The 21275-nt window shown below is 35.6% G+C and overlaps 2 protein-coding genes across 3 annotated transcripts; one reads left to right on the forward strand and one right to left on the reverse strand.

Moving 5' to 3' along the window:
• Positions 1–582: 582 nt before the first annotated feature.
• On the reverse strand, positions 583–6284 carry LOC126964656 (zinc finger protein 90-like). Of its 2 annotated transcripts, none has more exons than XM_050807905.1 (3): positions 6222–6284; positions 3291–5035; positions 583–1301 (listed from the first exon to the last, which is right to left on the reverse strand). In XM_050807905.1, the coding sequence occupies exon 2, from the start codon at positions 5025–5027 to the stop codon at positions 3645–3647; it is 1383 nt and encodes a 460-aa protein (XP_050663862.1). In that variant the 5' UTR covers positions 5028–5035; positions 6222–6284; the 3' UTR covers positions 583–1301; positions 3291–3644. The 2 variants fall into 2 exon arrangements, with proteins under 2 accessions (XP_050663862.1, XP_050663861.1); XM_050807904.1 differs by lacking the exon at positions 6222–6284 and adding an exon at positions 6015–6137.
• Positions 6285–7271: 987 nt separating this feature from the next.
• LOC126964709 (uncharacterized) lies at positions 7272–17971 on the forward strand. Its single transcript, XM_050807987.1, has 6 exons — positions 7272–7280; positions 9113–9317; positions 12370–12943; positions 13030–13160; positions 13255–13362; positions 17317–17971. Exons 1-3 carry the CDS (start codon positions 7272–7274, stop codon positions 12636–12638), a joined length of 483 nt encoding a protein of 160 aa, XP_050663944.1. The 3' UTR covers positions 12639–12943; positions 13030–13160; positions 13255–13362; positions 17317–17971.
• The last annotated feature ends 3304 nt before the right edge of the window (positions 17972–21275 follow it).

The following is a 21275-nucleotide window of genomic DNA, read 5'->3' on the forward strand; positions in this document are numbered from 1 at the left end:
GGTCATAATAATAAATTCTTTAATTACGTTCGAATGTCAAAGAAATTTTTCCGCGAATTGTTAAGTCTTCTCGAAAGTAGTATTCAACGTCGTGATACTGGATTTCGCAACAGCATTTCCGCAGAAGAAAGACTCGTTATAACACTGAGGTAAGTCTATACAGCGTGTCTCAGAAAGGTCCGGTCAAACTTGGGATGGTTGTTATACTCTACAATATGAGCAGAATGGGGCCAACTCTGAAATCGCGATAAAGATATCAGCTATTGCATACATTTTGTGTCTGTAGGTATTGGAGATTAGTATTAGGTGCTAGATAACCCGGCGTATTTCGTATCACCTCGCAATCAATTTTCCCATATTTTCAAACCGTTTCTAAACATTCCCTGGACTACGGTAAACATTTCAAAACCAATCAGCTAAATCGGCCCAGCCGTTCTAGAGTTTTAGCGAGAAAAACGAACAGCAATTGATGTTTATAATATATATAGATTGACCGGACCTTTCTGAAACACGCTGTAGTTGGGGTGCCTACCTATCCACACTAGCCTCTTCATAAAAATATAAATATAAAAAGAATGTAAAGAAATTGAAATCAACTTTATTATGAAAAAATAGGTATTGTATGATACTTTGTTATGGCAACGAACTGTCCTCATCATCAAACATATGTGTATCAATATCAAATTCTGACATTGTAATCGAATAGTCAGACTGAGATGATGGTGGAGCCTCATAGTGGTTGCTAGAAGATGCTTGGGTGGTAGAAGATGTATCAAATTGTGCGTGCGCATTATTTGTGTAGTACCCATATTGATAACTATTGTAGTGGCACGTAGGATTGTTATATTTTCTAATTGTGCTCATTAACTCCATTTTAGCATGTATCTTTTTCTATTGTGGTATTTTATGAAAATCATCATACAAAGATAATACAAAATGCATATCGGGATCATATTTGGGTTGGCTGTTAAGAGTCTTAATCTTTTCTGCAATAAGCGACATCACAGTAGCATCATCATCTTGGGGTTTTTTCTGTTTCTTGGCTTTAGATGTTGGTGTGGTATGGTAGGGTGGTGGTGGTACAGGCGCCGCTGATGGTAGTGTGGATGATGGAATTGGCGTAGAAGGACTTGCAACACTATTATCGACGTTCCCTTGGTCTCGTGATCGCTTTGTATTAAAAAGTGGAGATAAATTCTCTTCTTGACTCGGCAGCTGATCCACTATTTCCCTTTTTTTATTTTTTGTCTCTCGTGAATAGCAGTCCTTTATATTTTTCCATTTTTTTTGTAAATTGGTAGCTGTAATAAAAAAAAATGTTTCAGATATTTAGCTACTGAATGTACAATGACGGATCTTCAATATTCATTCAAGTGTGAACTAACAACAATTAGCCATATAATAAATGACACCTGCAAGCAAATATACGGTATCTTAAAAGAAAAAACAATAGTACTCAAGTCTTTAGCGGACTGGAAAAATTTAGCACAAGGATTTGAAATAAATGCAAACTTCCCATATTGTCTCGGAGCCATTGATGGTAAACACATCAGAATGATCAAACCAGAACATAGTGGTTCATTGTACTTTAACTACAAAAAATATTTTTCTGTATTGTTAGCTATACGTGACGCAAATTATTATCTATATACTATAATAATATTATAAAGCTGCAGTGTTTGTTTGTTTGTTTGAACGCGCTAATCTCTGGTACTACTGGTCCGATTTGAATGATTCTTTCAGTGTTGGGTAGTCCATTTATCGAGGAAGGCAATTTCAAAATTAGGGATCCGTAATATAATTGCTATTTTGTAACACAAGGTGTAAAATCGAAAACCTATTTTTGCGTGCGCTGCAAAAACTATTGACAATAGAAAAAAATGATGTACAGGCATATAGGCAATATTTTATTACTTATAAAACTATCGCGTGAATTATACTTTATATGGCAAAACAACGTTTGCCGGGTCAGTTAGTTTCATCATCATTTTCAGTATCATTTGGAAAAAGTGCTGAGTCTCAAATATTTATCAATATTGAAGTCAATCACAGAAAAAAGACATTGTCTACCTAGTCCTGCGCCATTCTTTGGTGGTGGGCAACCTATGGACTACACTTTCATTGGCGATGAGGCGTTTGCACTTTCTGATCATATGCAACGTCCGTACGGTGGAAACGATTTGACTGTGAAACAAAGAATTTATAACTACAGATTGTCAAGAGCACGTCGGTATATAAAATGCACTTTTGGAATATTAAGTAATAAATGGAGAATATTCCACCGCCCGTTAAACTTCTCAATCGATTTAGCGGAAGATATAGGAAGGCTAGTTGTCTTTTACATAATTTTGTACGATAACGTGATGGATATAATTATAATCACACGTATTCGCAGAAGAAGACGAGGATGAAAATATAAGACTGTCATTTCTATCTAGTAGTCAGAACCTTGGAGGTGTAGCCATTCGAAACGCTTTTGCCGACTATTTTATATCGCCTGAAGGGGAAGTCCCATGGCAAAATCGTATGATTTAAGGCGGTTACGAGCGCTACTACCCACTTTTTTTATTTTTTAGAGAGACATTATTTATTGTAATTCTGGAAATGAATAACTATTATTTACGTTTATTTTACTTGTAGCTAAATAAAATTACTTTTGACCATTATTAGTACCTAGATTAAGTGACAATAAAACATAATCTTACACGCATATTTATACAGGATGTTTCAGAAAAGTCCGGTGAAACATTCCATGTATGGAACAGCTGATACTTTTTTCGCAATTTCAGAGTTTGCCCCATACTGAAAGTTATTCATATTGATGAGTATAACAACCCCTCCGAAGTTTGACGAGACCTTTCTGAAACACGATGTATACAGGATTTAGGAAATTATTATCGTAAATTTAATATTTGTAAACTTGAGAATTCACCACTTTTTTTGTATTTCTACAATACATGATATCAAAAATTTGAAGATTAAGTTAGAACACTGCAAAATAAGAGTGTAAAAAACAATGTTTTACCATCGGTAATTTATTAAAAAATGGTCAACTTCATTTAGCCACTAGTTATGGAAAGTAAAAAGTGGGTAGTAAGGCTGCGGTTGCAGTAGTAGTGGGTAGTAAGGCTGTTACCTTAAGAGCGTCCTGTTGTTTAAATAAATGAAGTAAGGGGCTGTTCATTTATTACGTAAGACAATTTTAACCACTTTTAGACACCCCCCCCCCCCTTATATTGTCTTACGTAATAAATGAACAGCCCCTAGTGACAAAAATGTCCTAAACATACCTGCTGCACATTTTTCTGGTCCAGTTTTATTGTTGAAGTCCGGAATAAACAATTTACATATTTCAACCCAGCCTTTCTTTTTCATAATCTTGTTGCTGTAATCATCGGTTCTTGAATCCCATAAAGTAGAACGCAATTGAATTTCGATGATAAATTGTTCTGTGTCTATTGTTTCGGAAATGCTAAACGTGCGCTTGCAACATTGACTCGAATGAGACTGATCGCACGCGACTGCCGCGCTGCTACAGTGAACAGTCGCACCACTTGTGACCTAGTGAAAAGGCGCCCTTAGGTGTTGTAAGTAAAAAAACAATAATTTACATGAATTTTCTTTTTCAGTTTAATATACCATACTTATTTAGACTTTTCATGTTTAGTTCTAATATGACTGCGGAGTGCTTTTCGAGTGTGATATTTTGCAGAACAATATAAACATTCCTCTAATTTAGATGTGTGACATAGTCTATGTTTTTCTAATTTACTTGTTGTGCCTAAAAACTTTCCACAAACATCGCAAGGACATTTGTGGTCATTATGCTTCAGTTCGTGTTTTGAAATTGTTATTTTTTTATAACTTTTGAAAGGGCAGTATTTGCATAAATACAATTGGGCCTTGATTTTGTGAAATGTTCTCTTGTGATTTGTAAGAGCAGAGAATGTGCTATGGGACTTAGCACATAATTCACATGTGTAGAGTTTATCTGCGTGATGCAGCATATGAGTGGCAAGACTATGCCTCTGAAGTAATTTATTACAAATTTTACAATTGACTTTATTGTGCCTTCGTACATGTATTGCTAATCTATAACTACCCTCAACTGTTTCAGAACATATTTTACATTTGATTTTCTTGAGTAATTCCTTATGTTTCCGTTGTCTATGGTGTATTAAGCTAGAAAGTTGTGAATAGCATTTTGCACACGATTTACATTTGAAAGGTTTCTCACCACTATGACATCTAATGTGTATAATTATATCGTATAACCTTTGAGCTTTAAATTTGCATTCTTTACATTTAAACACCCTGCCTTTACCAACACCTTCAATGTTTATCATGTCATTAACTACATTAACATTACACTTTTCTTTGATATGATTATGAAGTGCCTTAAAAGTTTTAAAGCATCTTTTACAGTTGACACAGACCAACTTATCTGGCATATGAACCTTTTTCCAATGCACTGAAATTTTACATTTGGATTTAAAAAGCTCCCCACAGTCATCACATTGCAGCTTGTTATAATTGTCTTTAATGTGATTATGTGTTGAAATATTATTTTCATTGTTTGGCTGATAATCATTACTGTATAGTCCACTATCTACACCATTAAAATCAACAGAATAGTTCACAATATCCTCTTTGTGAGTAATTGTGCAAGTACTATCATTTTCATCTATCTCTTCTTCTTTGATAACTGGATCCTCTTCCTCTGCTTCTCTAAGCAAGCATACATTTTTTGCCTGTTTATGCAATTGAGATAGTAATATTTCATTAGATGCCTCACATTTTATTTTAAAACAAATTGCTGTGTTAAGATCCTCCAAACAGTTTCTACAAATTAGTTTTGAAAAACTATCATCAATTTTAATATTTAAATTTGTAAGAATATTAACATGTTCAAATAGACACATATCTCCAGCACTTTGGAGTAGTGATACTTTACTACCACACAGTTCACTTAAGCATGTGCGGCATATGTCATCCGGTTTACTATCTGAATGTTCAACCATGGCCATTTTAATTTCTGAAATTTGGTAATTTATTGTTAAACTAAAAGCTTAAAAATAAATGCCAATCATTTACTGTATTGTAAACTAATTGGAAACTAAATTTAAAAAGGTGATGACGAAATGGCATGACCTAGCTGTGCTTATCAGAACAATAATATATGAAGCAACATGCAGATATTGATGACGGGGTAAACAATGTACTTTGGTTTGAGACAAATAACCTGCACTTAAACATTAAAAAAACAAAGTGTGTATGGTTCATTACACCAAACACAGCAAGAGACAAATCAACATACTTATAAATGAGCAGAGATTGGAACTTGTGGACACTACGGTCTTCTTGGGTATCACATTAGATAAAAAGCTTCAGTGGGGTCCACATATTGCCCAACTAGCAGATAGACTCAGCTCTGTGGCATATGCAGTTAGAAAGATTAGAGAGACACAAATGTTGCGACCGCTACATTAGTGTACTTCAGTTATTTTCACAGCATCATGACATATGGTAATTTACTGTGAGGTCATGCTGCTGACATTGATATAGTGTTTGCTCTGCGAAAGAGAGCTGTTTGTGCAATATATCAGCTTGGTTATAGACAGTCTCTCAAAGAGAAATTTAAAGTAATAAATATTATGACTGTTCATTGTCAGTACATTTATGAAAATTTATTATATGTTCACAAAAATCATCACCTTTTTCCTCTTAATAGTGATTTTCATTATTATAACACTAGAAATAAGGGATTGCTTGTAACTATTTTATAAAATACATAATAGCTTTAAGGGTAAATTTATACACTTTTATAATCGAGTTTCAGCCACTGTTCATGCATTATCTATAAATAAATTTAAATGTTTAATTAAAAATTAGCTCTCTTATAAATCCTACTACTCCACAGCTGAATATCTAAGTGATTGTGATGATGACAGCCTGGGACTAGATTATGATTATTTTACAGCAATAGCAATGAATTTTGTTTACAATATACCTACCATACTACAATCTTCTCTACCTACATACAAATGTACATAATAAAAATAAGGTTTAAATTATTCTTGAATTTTTTTTTATTTAATATTTTAGAATGTTATTTTTATCTTTTATAAAAGCGTCAACATTAAAATTTAAAAATGTTACTACAAAATAACACAGTTAATAGAAAAGCGTGTTTCAGTAATTTTGTAAAAGTTTATACTCACTATTTAACAAAACAACTCAAGTGATTAAGGAACAAGTAACAATAACAAATTAGCAGTAACAAGATGTATGTACGGCAGGTAATCTTCATACAAATTATTTCAACCAGTCTATGGTTCACATATCTGATATGACAGTTGTTGTGACGACATTTTGATTTATCTATCAGACGTCAAAAACCAATCTGACAACGTTCAATCGTCGTTTCAAGTTTTAGACGTTATTAAATTATTAATTATTATAGTTTCAAACTTGATCGAGTGAAGTTTTGCGTTGATTTATTTCCGTAACTTACCCTCTCAATTTCCGAAGCTATAGCCCTGCAACATGTACAATAAGTGCTGTGTTGTGACCTGTGCTAGTAGACGAAAAGACATCAGTTTTCATATGTTTCCAAAAAGTGAGATAGGACTCAAGAAATGGTTACAGTGCATTAACTGTGAAAGACTGCGAGGCTTGAGCTTCCAGGAACTTCGTAAGCAGTTTGTGTGCCAAAATCATTTTGAAAAAAGATTTCTCGCCTCTACAAGCGATAGAACCCGCCTTTGCCCCGACGCCTATCCTACTTTGTTTAGCGATCGCGAGATAACCAGTGGTATTCCTCAAACCACTGTTACAAACCTCAATACAACTGGTATGTTTTAAATATTTTTATAAAATAATATGTATTCACTGTTGATTTTGGGTTTCAAGAGAAACTGTTCTCACTTTGCATGTTTCACGAATGTTGTATTTAAATAAAATATGTACTTAGTCAGATATGAAAACTTACAAGTAGGTGTATTTTTTTTGTCATTTTGCTAACATTAAACTGAGCTATGTTTAAAATTTTATAATCATAAGAATTTTGGAAAATTTATTACAAAGCAAGTCTTACTTAGAGCTAGTTAATAAGAATATATGTGTGATTTTTACTATTACAAATGTTTAAGTTAATAACTCTTTCTTTTCAGTTCCTGCCATTGTTGATCATGGTTATTGTAGAAAGAGGTGTCATGTTGATCACACATATTGTAATCCAGAGGTCATGCAGAAACACACAAAATATCATGATGACATTGGTATGTTTCCAATTTGAATATTATAGTAGTAATTGTCAAAAGAATCAATAAAAATTATATAAGAAAAATATTATAATAGTAAAAAGGTGGAAATTTGGAACTGAGTTGACCTGACACGGTAAGAAGTTGAAAGTTAAGCAATCACTTTAGAAATTCAAAATATTTTTAGTTCATTCATTTAATAAACAACATACTTTCACATAAAATTTTCTATAAAGTACAACATATGAAGCCATTGTCTGGCATTTTAATATGTCTGACAGCAATCTGTCAGATATGTCAGTATTGCGACATGAAGGTCTACATTCAACTTTTAATTAGTGATTCAATTCCGATTCAGTTCAGTTTAGGTGCCTAAACTGAATTGCTAAGATTTGTACCATGAAGTGTCTATAACTGAATGGTGTTTGAAACACTTATGAAAGAATGAATGAAAGATATTTGTCTGTGGTCCGAGGTGTGAGAAAGAGTTGACACTGTACAGTCATTACATAAGTGTGTCTCTCTTACTCGAACCATATGTGTTGTGTTTCGAAACCGAAAACGTTATTTTGCGTAGAAATGACTACAAATACATTTTAAAATTGAGCTTTATAGTGTCAAATTAGAAACCATTAAGCCGTTTTTAGTACTTATTAAATAATAGTAATATACATATTATATAGTTCTTTGAATTACAAATTAAAGGCTTGCTTAGGTGTATTTGTAAGAATAAACTGATTAAAAGGAGTTATGAACACCCCTCTATTCTGTTTGAGTTGACAGTAGCACGGAGTACATTTTTTTTAATTTGTTGTTAGGAACAACCTATAGCCAGGGGCCTTACTGCTCTGTCTATAGTATTTTCATTTTCGGTATTTATTTTACAAAAAAGTCCAATAAAGTATTCTCATCTCATCATTCATCAATAAAATTATTCTTTTCTGTATGTTTTCACCATTTTTTTAAAGTTATTAACACAATTCACTTTCCGCTTGGAAAGTAGTAACTATATTTGAATCACTCACTTTGATACATAAGCTATCCAGTTTAGGTTGAAATATTACCTCATGGTACAATTGAATGAACGAACCAAACAGTTTGCAATTCAATGACATTGTGGTATGAAATAGAATAGCTGTTCATTTTAGGTTGTCAATTGAAACACAATAACAGTTCATGGTAGGCCCGCTGTTGTCTGCTGCCTAGCTTTAAGTATGCCAAATGTACTTTTGGGTTTTTCTATTGGAGTGTTTTTTAATTATAATACTTCAATACTATTATACTATTCAATTATTAAAAGTTAGTTTAAATTTAGTGTTACCTTGTTAGTACTGCAATATGCTTTCATTACAGATGTAATATCAATATTACAATCAGAAAATATGCCATCTACATCAGATTATAGAAATTATGCCAGAGAAATGCCTTTAGGTTGGTAAATATGTATTGAGTGAATATCTATTAACATTTATTTATGTTCTTTATAAAGTTAAGTATGAAACATAAAATTTTGTCTTTTGAAATTAAGACCTGAATTGTTCTCATCTCTTATAGGCACCTCATAACTAAGTGTTGATGATTGATATGAATTAGAAATTAAAAACATATTATATCCTTCAGATGACGCTGTGCATCACACTACATCAAGAAAGAGAAGATCACATGTCATTTTAAATAAAAAGAAACTTTCACCCCATTGTGCAAGGCTTTATTGTGAATTTATCAAATCATAAAAGCAGCTTAACTTTAATTTATGAGCTAAAAGTGCATTAAAATTTTCACAAGAAAAATCATTGATTAAGCTGACAGAGAAAATGAACCCTATGGCAAAGAAATTTTTGTGGATGTAGATTAAACAATGTACTAAAAAAGCCAGTGGCAGACGATTTTCAGATGAAGAAAAATTAATATCCATGGCAATAATGAAACAGAGCCCAAAGTGCTATCGATTTCTGCACAAAATATTCATTTTACCATCAAAGTACACTTTGAATAAAATGATAGCAGAATTAAATATAGAAGCTGGGATAAATGCCCAAATATTTGAAGCGATATAAAAAGAGGTGAATTAAGTAATAAATTGCTTGTATTTTTACATTATTGTAATTTTTCAATAATGCAATACAGTTTTGTGTTGTAATACTTTTTTTTCTCTATTATATCTGCAATCAGTCCCAAAACTATGAGCAGATGTGTTGGACATCTAGGATTTTGTCCGAAGAGGGGTCCATCGACCTTTCTTCCATTTAATTTAAGTCCAATTCAACTATGCTATTTCACTTGAGTCTCTTTGGATGCTTTAAAGTTAGTAACTCCACTGCCAATGGGTTTGGGTGAATTGCTGGGCGATCTTTGTAATTTGAAGAATATTGTTTAATTTCTTCCTTTATTGTTTTAAATTTACGTTCTTCATGAATTTCATTGTTTTTTAGGAACCATGGGGCATTTGCTAGATTTCTAAGGATGCCATTTTGGGCTCTCTGTATTATTGCAATGTTGGAGTTGCATGCTGATCCCCAGCGCTGGATACCGTAAGTCCAGATTGGCTTTAGAACTACCTTGTATATAAGGAGCTTGTTGTCTAGACTTAGGACGGAATTTCGTCCGAGCAACCATTGTAGCCCTCAATACTTATGGTTGAGTTGCTCTCGTTTCTTTTGGAGATGTGCTTTCCAAGTAAGTTTCAATCTAGGTGCATACCCAAGTACTTAACAGACTCATTGTGTGGCAGTGTGGCATCTCCTAGATGAACAGGTGGACAGTCTCCTGGTCGGAGAGCGAAAGTAACGTGCGTTGACTTCGATGTACTAGCTTTAATTCGCCATTTTTTTAGCCAGTCTTCAATTTTGTCCAGTGGATACTGAAGCTTTTGTGAAGCATGGTTGTGGTTGTTATCACTTGTAAGGATAGCGGTGTCGTCAGCGAATGTAGCGGTTACTACATCAGGTGTTTCTGGCAGGTCACATGTGTAGATTGTGTACAGTACCGGACCCAGAACCGATCCCTGTGGTACTCCTGCCTTAATATCATAGAACCTCGTTGTGTATTCTCCGTCTTTGACTTGGAATATTCTTTCAGAGATGTATGATTTAAGCAATCCAAAGAAGGGATATGGCAATAGGGTTTTGATTTTATACAGTAAGCCCTTGTGCCATACTTTGTCAAATGCCTGCTGTATATCTAAAAAGGCTGCCGAGCAGTACTCTCTTTTCTCTAATGATTTCCTAATTTGGTAAATAACTCTATATAGTTGCTCGATAGTGCCATGCTCTTGTCTGAACCCAAATTGGTGATGTGGGATTATGGATCTTTCTTTTAAGATTGTTATCATCCTTGACAATACAATTTTTTCAAAGAGCTTAGACATTACAGGTAAGAGGCTAATCGGTCTATATGAGCCAACTTCATTTATTGGTTTTCATTCTTTGTAGATCATTATTATTTGTGAAATTTTCCATATGCTTGGATAATAACCAACTCTCATAATGCAATTGATGAGTATTGTAAGAAAGGCTATCCCTTTTTTTGGCAGTTGTATAAGGCTTCTTTGGTAATTTGGTCAAATTTTGGGCTCTTATTATTGTCTAGTTTTGATAGTGTTTTATAAACCTCTCTAGTGGTAGTTTGCTTTATAGGGACATCTAATTGTAGGTCTTGGTTCAGTGAATCATCAATGTAAGTGTCTTCTGTATGCGTGCCTTCTTTGGGTTGGAATACTTTAGATAGGTGGTTTGCGAAAGTGTTTATTCTGTGTTGTGGGGTTCTGGACCATTTACCATCTTCTAGCTTGAGGGGTGGTGTGGTTCTCTTCGGTTGGTTTAGGTCTGACATAGCCTTCCAAAGAGAGTAGTTTGTTGACTTTGTCGCAGTAAAGGATTCTAATTGCCGTGCAAGTGATACAGTGTTGTAATACTTACGGAAATAATTTGTAGGTACTTAACTTACAAGATATATTTCTTTCAGGTAAATATTTGGGATGACAAAAGAAAATATTGCTCAATACTTTTTGATGAAGTAGCTCTTGAAGCAGGACTAACCTATGATAAGCATAACATACATATATACATAAAATCACGCCTCTTTCCCGTAGGGGTAGGCAGAGACCACTTCTTTCCACTTGCTACGATCCTTACATACTTCTTTTGCTTCGTCCACTTTCATTATTCCTTTCATACATGCTCTCCGGTTTAGGGTACTTTTGACCTGGCCTTTTTTCAAGACGTCCCTGATTTGATCTTGAAACGTCCGCCTAGGTCTACCCCTTCCAACACTTTCATTCACACTGGCCTTATACACTTTCTTCGTCAATCGTTCTTCATTCATTCTCTCGACATGTCCAAAACCATCTCAGCATACCTTTCTCAATTTTTGTCACAACATCTTCTTTCGGACCACAACGTTTCCTTATCTCACTATTTCTTATCCTGTCACTCAGTTTAACTCCTATTATATTTCTCAACGCTCTCATCTCTACTGCATTTATTCTGCTTTCATGTTTCTTCTGCCATACCCAACTTTCACTTCCGTACATGAGTGTTGGAACCAACACCCCCTCATGCACAGCCAAGCGAGCCTTATTAGACACCTTCTGACTGCTCATAAAGGAGTGCAAAGCTCCATTCACCATGTTTCCTGCATTCACTCTTCTTTCAATATCACTCTCATACTTTCCATCTCTTGTAAATTTAGAACCCAGATGCACAAACTCATTCACCTGTTCAATTTTTTCATCTCCAATCACGATATTGCAGTCTGTCACTACCTCATCTCTTTTAAGCACCATCACTTTCGTCTTCTTTACATTCATCTTCATTCCTTTTCTACCAAAAGCTCCATTCATAGCAGTTACCATCTCTTGCAATTCCTCGTCTGAAGATGCAAGTAATACTTGGTCATCAGCATAGAGAAAACATTTGACGAGTAACTCATTCATTCTCATCATTAAACAGCCAACGGTGACGCTACACATCCCTGTCTAACACCTTTTTCGATATTAAACCATTCAGTGTATGCCCCGTTTATCCTTACACAAGCACTAGAATCTCTATAAAGAGATTGCAATGCTCGTATTAGGACACTGCTCACACCGCTCGTGGACAATGCTGACCACAATTCATTTTGCCAATTTTGTTGATTTTGCAAATGGCAAGTCAAAATTGGCAGCAACCTCTGGCCTTCTACTTTTGTAAAGGGGCCACATCAGGGGTGGAACTAAAAATATTAATTGAGAAAATAATCACTGCTGTGGCCAACACAGGCCTTAAACCAGTTGCTGTAGTCTGTGACCAAGGCACTGCCTTTCAAGCTGCCTTGAAGGGCCTCCAAGAAGAGACAAGGCGTAATCAAATAATTGCTGGTATTGAAATTGGTATTTAGATCAAAATTCCCAGTATATGTCAACTATAGAAGTGAAATGTCGCCTGACACTAAACTGTATACTTTTTTTCAGATGACGTGATTGCTGTTGCTGGACATTCTCTAAGTGTGATCCATGAACCTCCTCGCCTTCTAAAAGGCTTGAGGGATAATTTTTTAACTATTAATATAAAATATGAAAATAAACTTTCTAAATGGAGTGACATCATAGAAGTCTACAAAACTGACTGCCAACATGCTCAAATGAGACTGTTGAATAAATTGAATGATGGGCATGTTATTCCAGAAAAAATTAAAAAAATGCGGTATGTATTAATTATATAATGCAACACAAGTTTTGATGTTTTTATAATATACCCTACAACATAATATTTAAATCAATGTTTTTTAGGTGAAAAATTGCACCAGAGTTTTCAGCAAGACTGCACGCAAAATGGACCCAATTAAGCGGTCTAATTGCGGGAAACAGGAGCCCTTTACCAAAGACAGTAGCTGCAACATTATCATACACGGCACAATTCTGTAAGTTCTTCTATAAAAGTACTGTAGTATTATATATTTTATTGTGATCTCAATATTTACTGACCAATCATTTTTGTTGAAACTCAATATGCAGATGGCAAGGAAGTAAGCTCAACTCTCAAAAATACAGCAGAGCTAATTTCATTTTTTGACGAGCTCTTCGACTCTGTCAATGGATCTTCTTATAGCAGAAAGTCTAAAGGTAAACCCCTAAGGCAAGGTGTTACAGAAAAATCAATTCATCACGAATTTTGGAAGGAAGCAATTGAAAAACTACAAAAAATAAAGTTTATAAATGATAATGGTAAAGAAATATCTGTTCCTTCACTAAAGAACTGGGTAACAACTTTGAAAAGTTACCAGCGAGTGTGGCAATATTTAAAAGAAAAAAATATTAAAGTAATGCGCCCACGCTATTTAAATTTTGATCCAATTGAAAATCTTTTTGGACAAATGCGGGCTTATTATTTCAGGAATACTAATCCAGATTGCCACACATTTAAAAGCACATTTAGATCACTGTTAATTACAAGGTTTATTAAGTTCCACTCAGATAGCTATAACTGTGAAGATGATTCAGGTGAACATCATTAGTTAAACAAAATGAAAAACATCACTTAGATCAAAGTTCATCTGAATCCTCTGAGCTATCAAGTGTGGCGGAATCTCATTCTGTGTGTGCAAACATCAGTAATGCAAGAAAGGCTCAATATTCATTCACATGCATATACTGCTGGGTGGGCTGTAAGAAAAATCGTAAATAAACATATCTGTCGAGTTGGTGAAGATAATTTAACGAGTAGGGAATCCAATATGAATAAAATATAATTAAATAATTGGATTTTCTTTAAAGAGTTTAAAACCAAAAAACAAAGAAAACTAACCTACCCTTCAGAATATGCAGTGAGGTATTTCGAATCATTGTTCAAGAGGCAAACCAATACTTAGAAACTAACCCCCTTATTCATAATAGTCTGCTAACTTAAAGCATTGCTAATTCTCACTCTAGCAAACAAAAATTTACTGCGAGTTCTTGTAGATTGCCCGGAAACCTACAAGGATGTGATATCGGCAATAAGGGCCAAAGGTTTGATAGGTCACACTTTTACGCCAAAAGAAAAGAAGGCATATCGCATAGTAATAAAGAAACTTCATTATACCACACCTCATAGTGAAATAATCGATGCGATAGAAGCTACTGGTAATAAAGTCCGTGGAGAAATAATTAACGCCCGATATGGTCCAGACAAAACTCCATCTTTTACATTTTTCTTCAATTTGGAACCAAATAATAACAACAAAGCAGTGAAAAATATAGAGTATATCCACCACCAGCGAGTAATAATAGAAGACCCTCGAAAAGCGAAAACAATTGTTCAATGCCAGCGCTGCCAGCAATATGGTCACTCCAAAAATAACTGCATGCGGCCCTATTGATGCGTTAAATGTGGGGAAGGACACAAGACCGCTAATTGTCCAAAGAAAGATCGCAAATCTTCAGCAAAGTGTGCTTTGTGCACATGCGACTATCCTGCAAACTATAAAGGCTGTCAGGTTTATTTGGAAATCGCGTCCAGAAAGGCAAACCAAAACAGAAAACACCCTGCTCGACCTTCTATGAACGACATGAAATTAAATAAATTAACTGAACCACAAGATCACCCCAACAAACCCTCGCTAGCACCTAATCCCACCCAACTCCGTGACAAGCGAAGCTACTCTGATATTACAGCAAATAGAGGTAGCCCTAACACTGACTGTGAAACTGAACCCAACCCTCAACAAAGTCGGATTGAACAAATCTTAAGAAAACAATCCGAAAAGATAGACCAGCTCATTCAACAGTTAGGTACTCTCTTAAACCTATTGACGTCCGTTGTCTCTAAACTACATTAGTAATCCCCTTACGTATAGCAACGTGGAACATCAATGGGCTGTCATCGGACATACTTGAACTTGAAGAAGTAATTAAAAATAATAATCTTGACATAGTTCTTATCTCCGAGTCACATTCACAAGGATTTCAACATCTACTTTACGCCTCATCCTGACATAGGCAAAGCTCATGCGGGCACCGCAATAGTGATAAGATCAAACCTTAAACATACCGTGCTGGAGGCATACTCTACCCAACATATTCAGGCAACTACCATAAGACTTGATGACCGAGCAGGTCCGATTACATTGTTCGCCGTTTACTGCCCACCTAAGCATAAAATAACCTATCAAATGTTTGAAGACTACTTTTCTCACCTTGGAACCAAATTCATATCAGGAGGGGACTGGAACGCTAAGCATACATATTGGGGTTCTCGCATGACTCTTCCTAGAGGCCGAGCGCTTAAAAGCTGCTTGGATAGTCTCCACCTCACTCCAATATCCTCGGGAGAACCGACGAGCTGGCCAACAGATATTAACAAGACTCCAGATTTGTTGGACTTCTTTTTAACCAAGGGGATCAGCCATCTTTACTCCACTGTAGAATCGAGCCTTGACGGTTCATCTGATCTTACGCCGGTAATCCTCACCTTAAGTACTTCAGTCATTCATGCCGAGCCATCTGACTCCTTATCTAATGGAAAAACTGACTGGCATGGCTTTCGTAATTTCTTGGACGAATATATCCAGTTAAATGTTCCTATGAAAACTCCGGAGGATATTGACAATGCTTGCTTGTACCTCACAAAACTGATCCAAGTATCGGCATGGAAAAACTCACCAGTCTCCACTCGCCTTCCAAAGATATCACTACAATCAGCAGATATTAAAGAAAGCCTTAGAGAGAAACGAAGACTACGAAGAATCTGGCATCAATCTCGCCATCCTGCAGATAAAACCAGCAAAACAGCTAAAGAAGCTATTACAAGAACAGGCAAATTCTTCATTCCGAAATACTCTCGAAAGATTGTCACCTCAGGGAAAGGGCGAAACGTCGCTTTGGAAAGCTGCTAAATCCTTTGCAAAGCCGCAAGAACATCACGCTCCCCTCAAACAATCAAACTCATGGGCTCGAACGGACGCTGAGAAAGCAGAAGTATTTGCCAATTATCTTGAAAATGTATTCAAGGTGAATGATGGTGGCGATGAATCTGAGATTGATAAAGTACTTGGACAAGATCTCCAGCTATGCCTGCCTCTCCGACCTACATCTCCAAAGGAAATCGCGTATGAGATTAGACGACTGAATTCCAACAAGGCACCTGGATTTGATTTAATTACTCCCACAGTTCTTAAAAATTATCCCAGAAAATGCATACCATTTCTTGCCTCTTTAATGCTACCATGAGAACTTCATATTTTCCCATAATCTGGAAAGTATCGGAAATTATTATGATTCACAAAGCTGGGAAACTTCCTCATGAAGCTTCATCATTCCGACCAATAAGTATAACTCCAGTGATATCAAAATTATGGGAAAAAATATTTTTAGTCCGCTTGAATGAACTCATGGTAAACTGCAACATCATTCCAAAGCACCAGTTCGGGTTTCGGAAACAGCACTCGACAATTGAGCAGATGCATCGGGTTCATCACGAGATCAGACGCTGCTTTGAAATGAAACTTTTCTGCTCAGCGGCATTTTTAGACGTTCACCAAGCATTTGACAGTCTGGCACAAAGGGCTATTGTGCAAAGTTAAAGACAAACTCCCACACGCTCTCTACCTCATCATCAAGTCCTACCTCGAAGACAGGCTTTTCCAAGTGAAACAGAGAGATGCCAGATCTACGCTACGAAAAATTGAAGCCGGCGTTCCACAGGTTCTTGGTCCCGTAATGTATAGCATATTTACTTCAGACTTGCCGGTATCTGAAGACGTCACCGTAGCAACATATGCCGATGATGTAGCCTACCTTGCAAGCGATGAAGACCCAGCACAGGCTAGTAATAAGCTCCAACACCTTTTAGACGAGACCCATGCATGGATGAATAAATGGCGCATTCGGGCAAGTGCTCAAAAATCGAACCACATCACCTTCTCGTTAAGAAGGGGAAATTGCCCTCCTGTCAAACTTCGCTCTGATGTTCTACCAGATTCTGAGAAAGTGAAAAACCTAGGCTTTAACTTAGACAGAAGATTCACCTGGATTTCTCACATAAAGAAGAAACGGGATGAAAAGCAACATCATGCTCATCCAACGTGTTTTTTTTTCCAGGATTGACGAGATCCATCAATATCTTGGCGTTCCCAGTGTTCAGTCGGAAATTGATAAATTCAAAAGGAAATACGCTGATCGCCTCTCGGTTCACCAAATACCCTGGCTAATGATCTCCTAATCCGTCCCAGAGCGATAAAAAGGCTGAAAAGGAAGTATGTGTTATAGGAAGGCAGATGAGACACTGGTCTCTTCGTCTAAACGTCATACTCACCCAACTCATCCGCTTATAGTCTTGTCAGTCACAAGAATCGCAGATCCGGCTTAGATAAGAAAAAAAAAATCTCACTCTGTCTTCTTCTATTGACCTAAGTCAGAATGAGAAAAAACACTCCTAAGCGGCTGTTTAAAGTTAGCGGACCATTATGAATAAGGGGTTAAAGCTCATCAATGCAATGTTATTAAAAATATAAATACTGTTATAAAATCTTAAGTATTTGTTTGACTTCTTAAATTGGGAGCTACACATAAAGATGTTGTCATTGAATCTTTTTTAACATTAACTTTAAAATTAACGGTATTTAATTGGTGCAATGCAATCAATAAAATACTAAAAGGCATAGATGTTATCAGATTAGGAAATAAATCTTTACCTCAAATGCAATTAAAAGCTTATAATAAGTTTAAAAGGAAAATGAAAAATGAAATAATATAACAGGACTTGTTTTTTTCTAAACCTTTCCCTTCTATTTAGTATTATTAAAATTTTCTCAAAATTGATTCCTTTACAATTATTATTGATGTCATTTCAAATTTGCAAAAGAATTCAATCATGAAATGGCTAGGAGTACCTATGTACCCAAGCAAGAAAAATACTGTATAACTACCACGCTTTGGACAATAACACCTTGTTTAAATTAAAAAAAAAAAACAAAGCTGTCATTTATGATATGTGTGCTTTTATCAAGGCTAATATTGCTCTATGAGAGTGCCCTGTCTGATGCGTAAGCATCATAGTAGCATATGAATATGCAGTTGGCACTTGACACTTGTCAGACCGCAGCGTGACAACTGACACGGTCTATCTATCGGCTATGGGCATGTAGTTGAGTATAATGACTTTGGTACGAAGTTGCATTAGCTTGGATACCTAGCCATCTAGGGATAACTGCAATGAAATTGCAGACTCGTGCGCTAAAGACGCGATTCAGTCTGGAACATTAAAATTTAATTACTGTTTTCCTCGAGATCTACGCGCTATGTCTAAACCCTTTCTGGTTGATTCATGGAATGCTCACAAAACAAACTAAAGGTAAATTCTATGGTTCTATCCAACCCTTAGTCCGCTCTAAGCCCTGGTTCTTTCCTCAAAAAAAAACAAAATAACAAAAAAAAAAACTTTCACTTCTGTCATCAAATCAAATCATTTATTAATAACACCATGTTACAAGTCATAAAGCAAAAATAGGTCAATTTAAAATTCAAATTATCATTTTACATAGGTAGGGAAGTCCTACCTCACAATAATACAGTATTATATAATTAAATATTGTTATGTATATAAAGAAAATAATTTTTTTTTTGTAAAAAATTATTGTAAAATAAGTTTTACCTAGTCAAATAACTGGCATCTTGTAGAACTCCTCAACTGAGTAAAACGTATGTTCGAGAAGCCATTTTCTAAGTTGTGTCTTAAACACCGTTGTGGAAGTTGCATCTTTCTTGATCGAGTTCGGCAGCACAGATGGACCCTCGCATCATACGACTTCGCTTGGGATTTGTCTGTTCCCCAGTATTTTTGGCCAAGATCCGGGTAAGGGACCTTCTATATGTGAATGTGGCCTTGAGGAAGGTACTCTTGAACATATTTTTTTCTATTGCCCTAAATTGTCAATTCCTTTATATGACCTTCTACCGAAGGATATCCCTCGCCCCATCAACATCCCTTTTATTCTTACTTTATACCATTCTCCTTTCATAACGATTCTTTACAAATTTATTTCCCGCAATAATATTAAATTATAATCTCTATCCTCGATACTTTCTACGCTTCTATTAGGCACATTTTCCCACTTACATTCACACATTTCTTCCCTTAAGGCGACACTAAATGCCAGCGACCTTGAGCGATATGAGTTCACGGCTGCCGGCCCGCCATCTATGGAACAAAGCCAATATTTTCAAAATTCTTGGGTGGAAAACAGTTGATATGCTTACAATCCTCGTTATTCACTACTAATCTGAATAAATGAACCTACACAAAAAAGTACAAGCTATAAGAATAACTTTTCTGAGAGAAGTACCAAAAAAATGCGGCACGCCATGCCAAAAAACTTGTTTAACTTCAAAGGAAAATGGTAGTTCAAAAGGCTCGGCAGTGTTAACTATAACCAACAGCAAGCATTAGCAACCTACAAATAAGACTTAAGGATATGTGTAAGAGGATTAAGTAGTGTTCATAGCTCGAAATGCTATACTTTCACCACAAAACTTGTCTTAAAACACCATGTTTGCGTGTTTTCTGCTTACTCTTCGCCTTAAACTTAGACTAGATACTAACAAGGTAGTTAATATTATGGGTGTTTATTACTAACCGTACTAACTCTTGTTGCCTATTCTTCAGTTCAAAAAAAAACAGCTATATCAACCGATCATTTCCTTTTAAATCAGCTCTTTATATACTTCAATCAGCTAAATTAAAATAAAAAATCTCTCCACCTTGACGTTGGCCAAATCGTCGACATTCAGTCGACGGAGCCAGTTAATATAAAAAAAACTTTGGTACCTAAGTTATGGATTTTTTTTAATTTTCATTGTCATCGTCATCACTTGCCGTGTTAGTAAGTCTTGATCAAATCCTGGAAGTTACATGAGAAACACTTACTGACGTTCGACTGGGCTCTTTCGTATAGTTGATTATCTTCAGTGGCATTACGCCATAATATATTGTAAATAAATATTCGAACTTGGACTGTACAAGCGTTTTATAAACGTAAATATATGTGGCTATATCTTTGATAGGTCTGGTGACACGCGTTATGAAACCTCACAATCGTTAAGCTTTATTAATAATTATGCCCACAAACTTGTCCAAGGTTAGTTTAGGGTCAATAAGAACCCCAAGATCCCTGACAGATAGCACAGATTTAAGGGCATGGTCTCTAAGGCTGAAGTTGGATGTGATTATATTATGGGTGTTTCTAGTAAATATGACATGCTGACACTTATTATAATTTAGAATGAATTTGTTTCTTTCGCTATAGTCGAACCTATCAAGTTCTTCCTGTATCGGTGACACACCATAAGGTGTATCTTTTTAAATACATTTATATCATCTGCATAGAGTAAATAATCACAGTGTAGGAATCACTTCGATATATAGTTTATAAATAAAGAGAAGAGCAACGGTCCAAGGATTGAGCCCTGGGGACACCGGATGTCACTAATACGTGAGATAAAGTAAACCTATTTATAAACACCGTTATATTTATGAACACGACTATGTGGGTAAGCTGTAATACCATTAAAAGACAACTTTTATAAAAGCATTATATGGTCAACTTTGTCAAATGCCTTTTGAAATTCTGTGTAGATTGTGTCTATATGATGTTACTATACAAAGCACTAAAACATAATTAGTAAAAACAAGGAGATTAGATAGAGTATATTTGTCCGTTGCAAAGCTGTGCTGTGGGTCTATAATAACATGCTTTAGGCAGGAATAAATGCTTCGGTGCACTAATCTTTCGAGGACTTTAGGAATTGCGGAAAGGATTGAGACCGGGCGGTAATTTTCGACATCACTCTTAGTATCTGTCTTATAGATAGGCGTCATATAAGATAATTTCTACCAATGAGGAATATCACCACCGTAGAGACACTTCTTGAATATAATCTGTAGAGGGATACATATTGACCGATATGTGCCCTTGAGAAAAACTGGCCTAAATTGATCTGGACCAGGGTCTTTATTAGAGTCAAGCATAGACAATTATTTGCTAATTTCCTCTTTACATAAA

This window comes from Leptidea sinapis, chromosome 5 (assembly GCF_905404315.1).
Source record: "Leptidea sinapis chromosome 5, ilLepSina1.1, whole genome shotgun sequence".
Lineage (NCBI taxonomy): Eukaryota > Metazoa > Arthropoda > Insecta > Lepidoptera > Pieridae > Leptidea > Leptidea sinapis.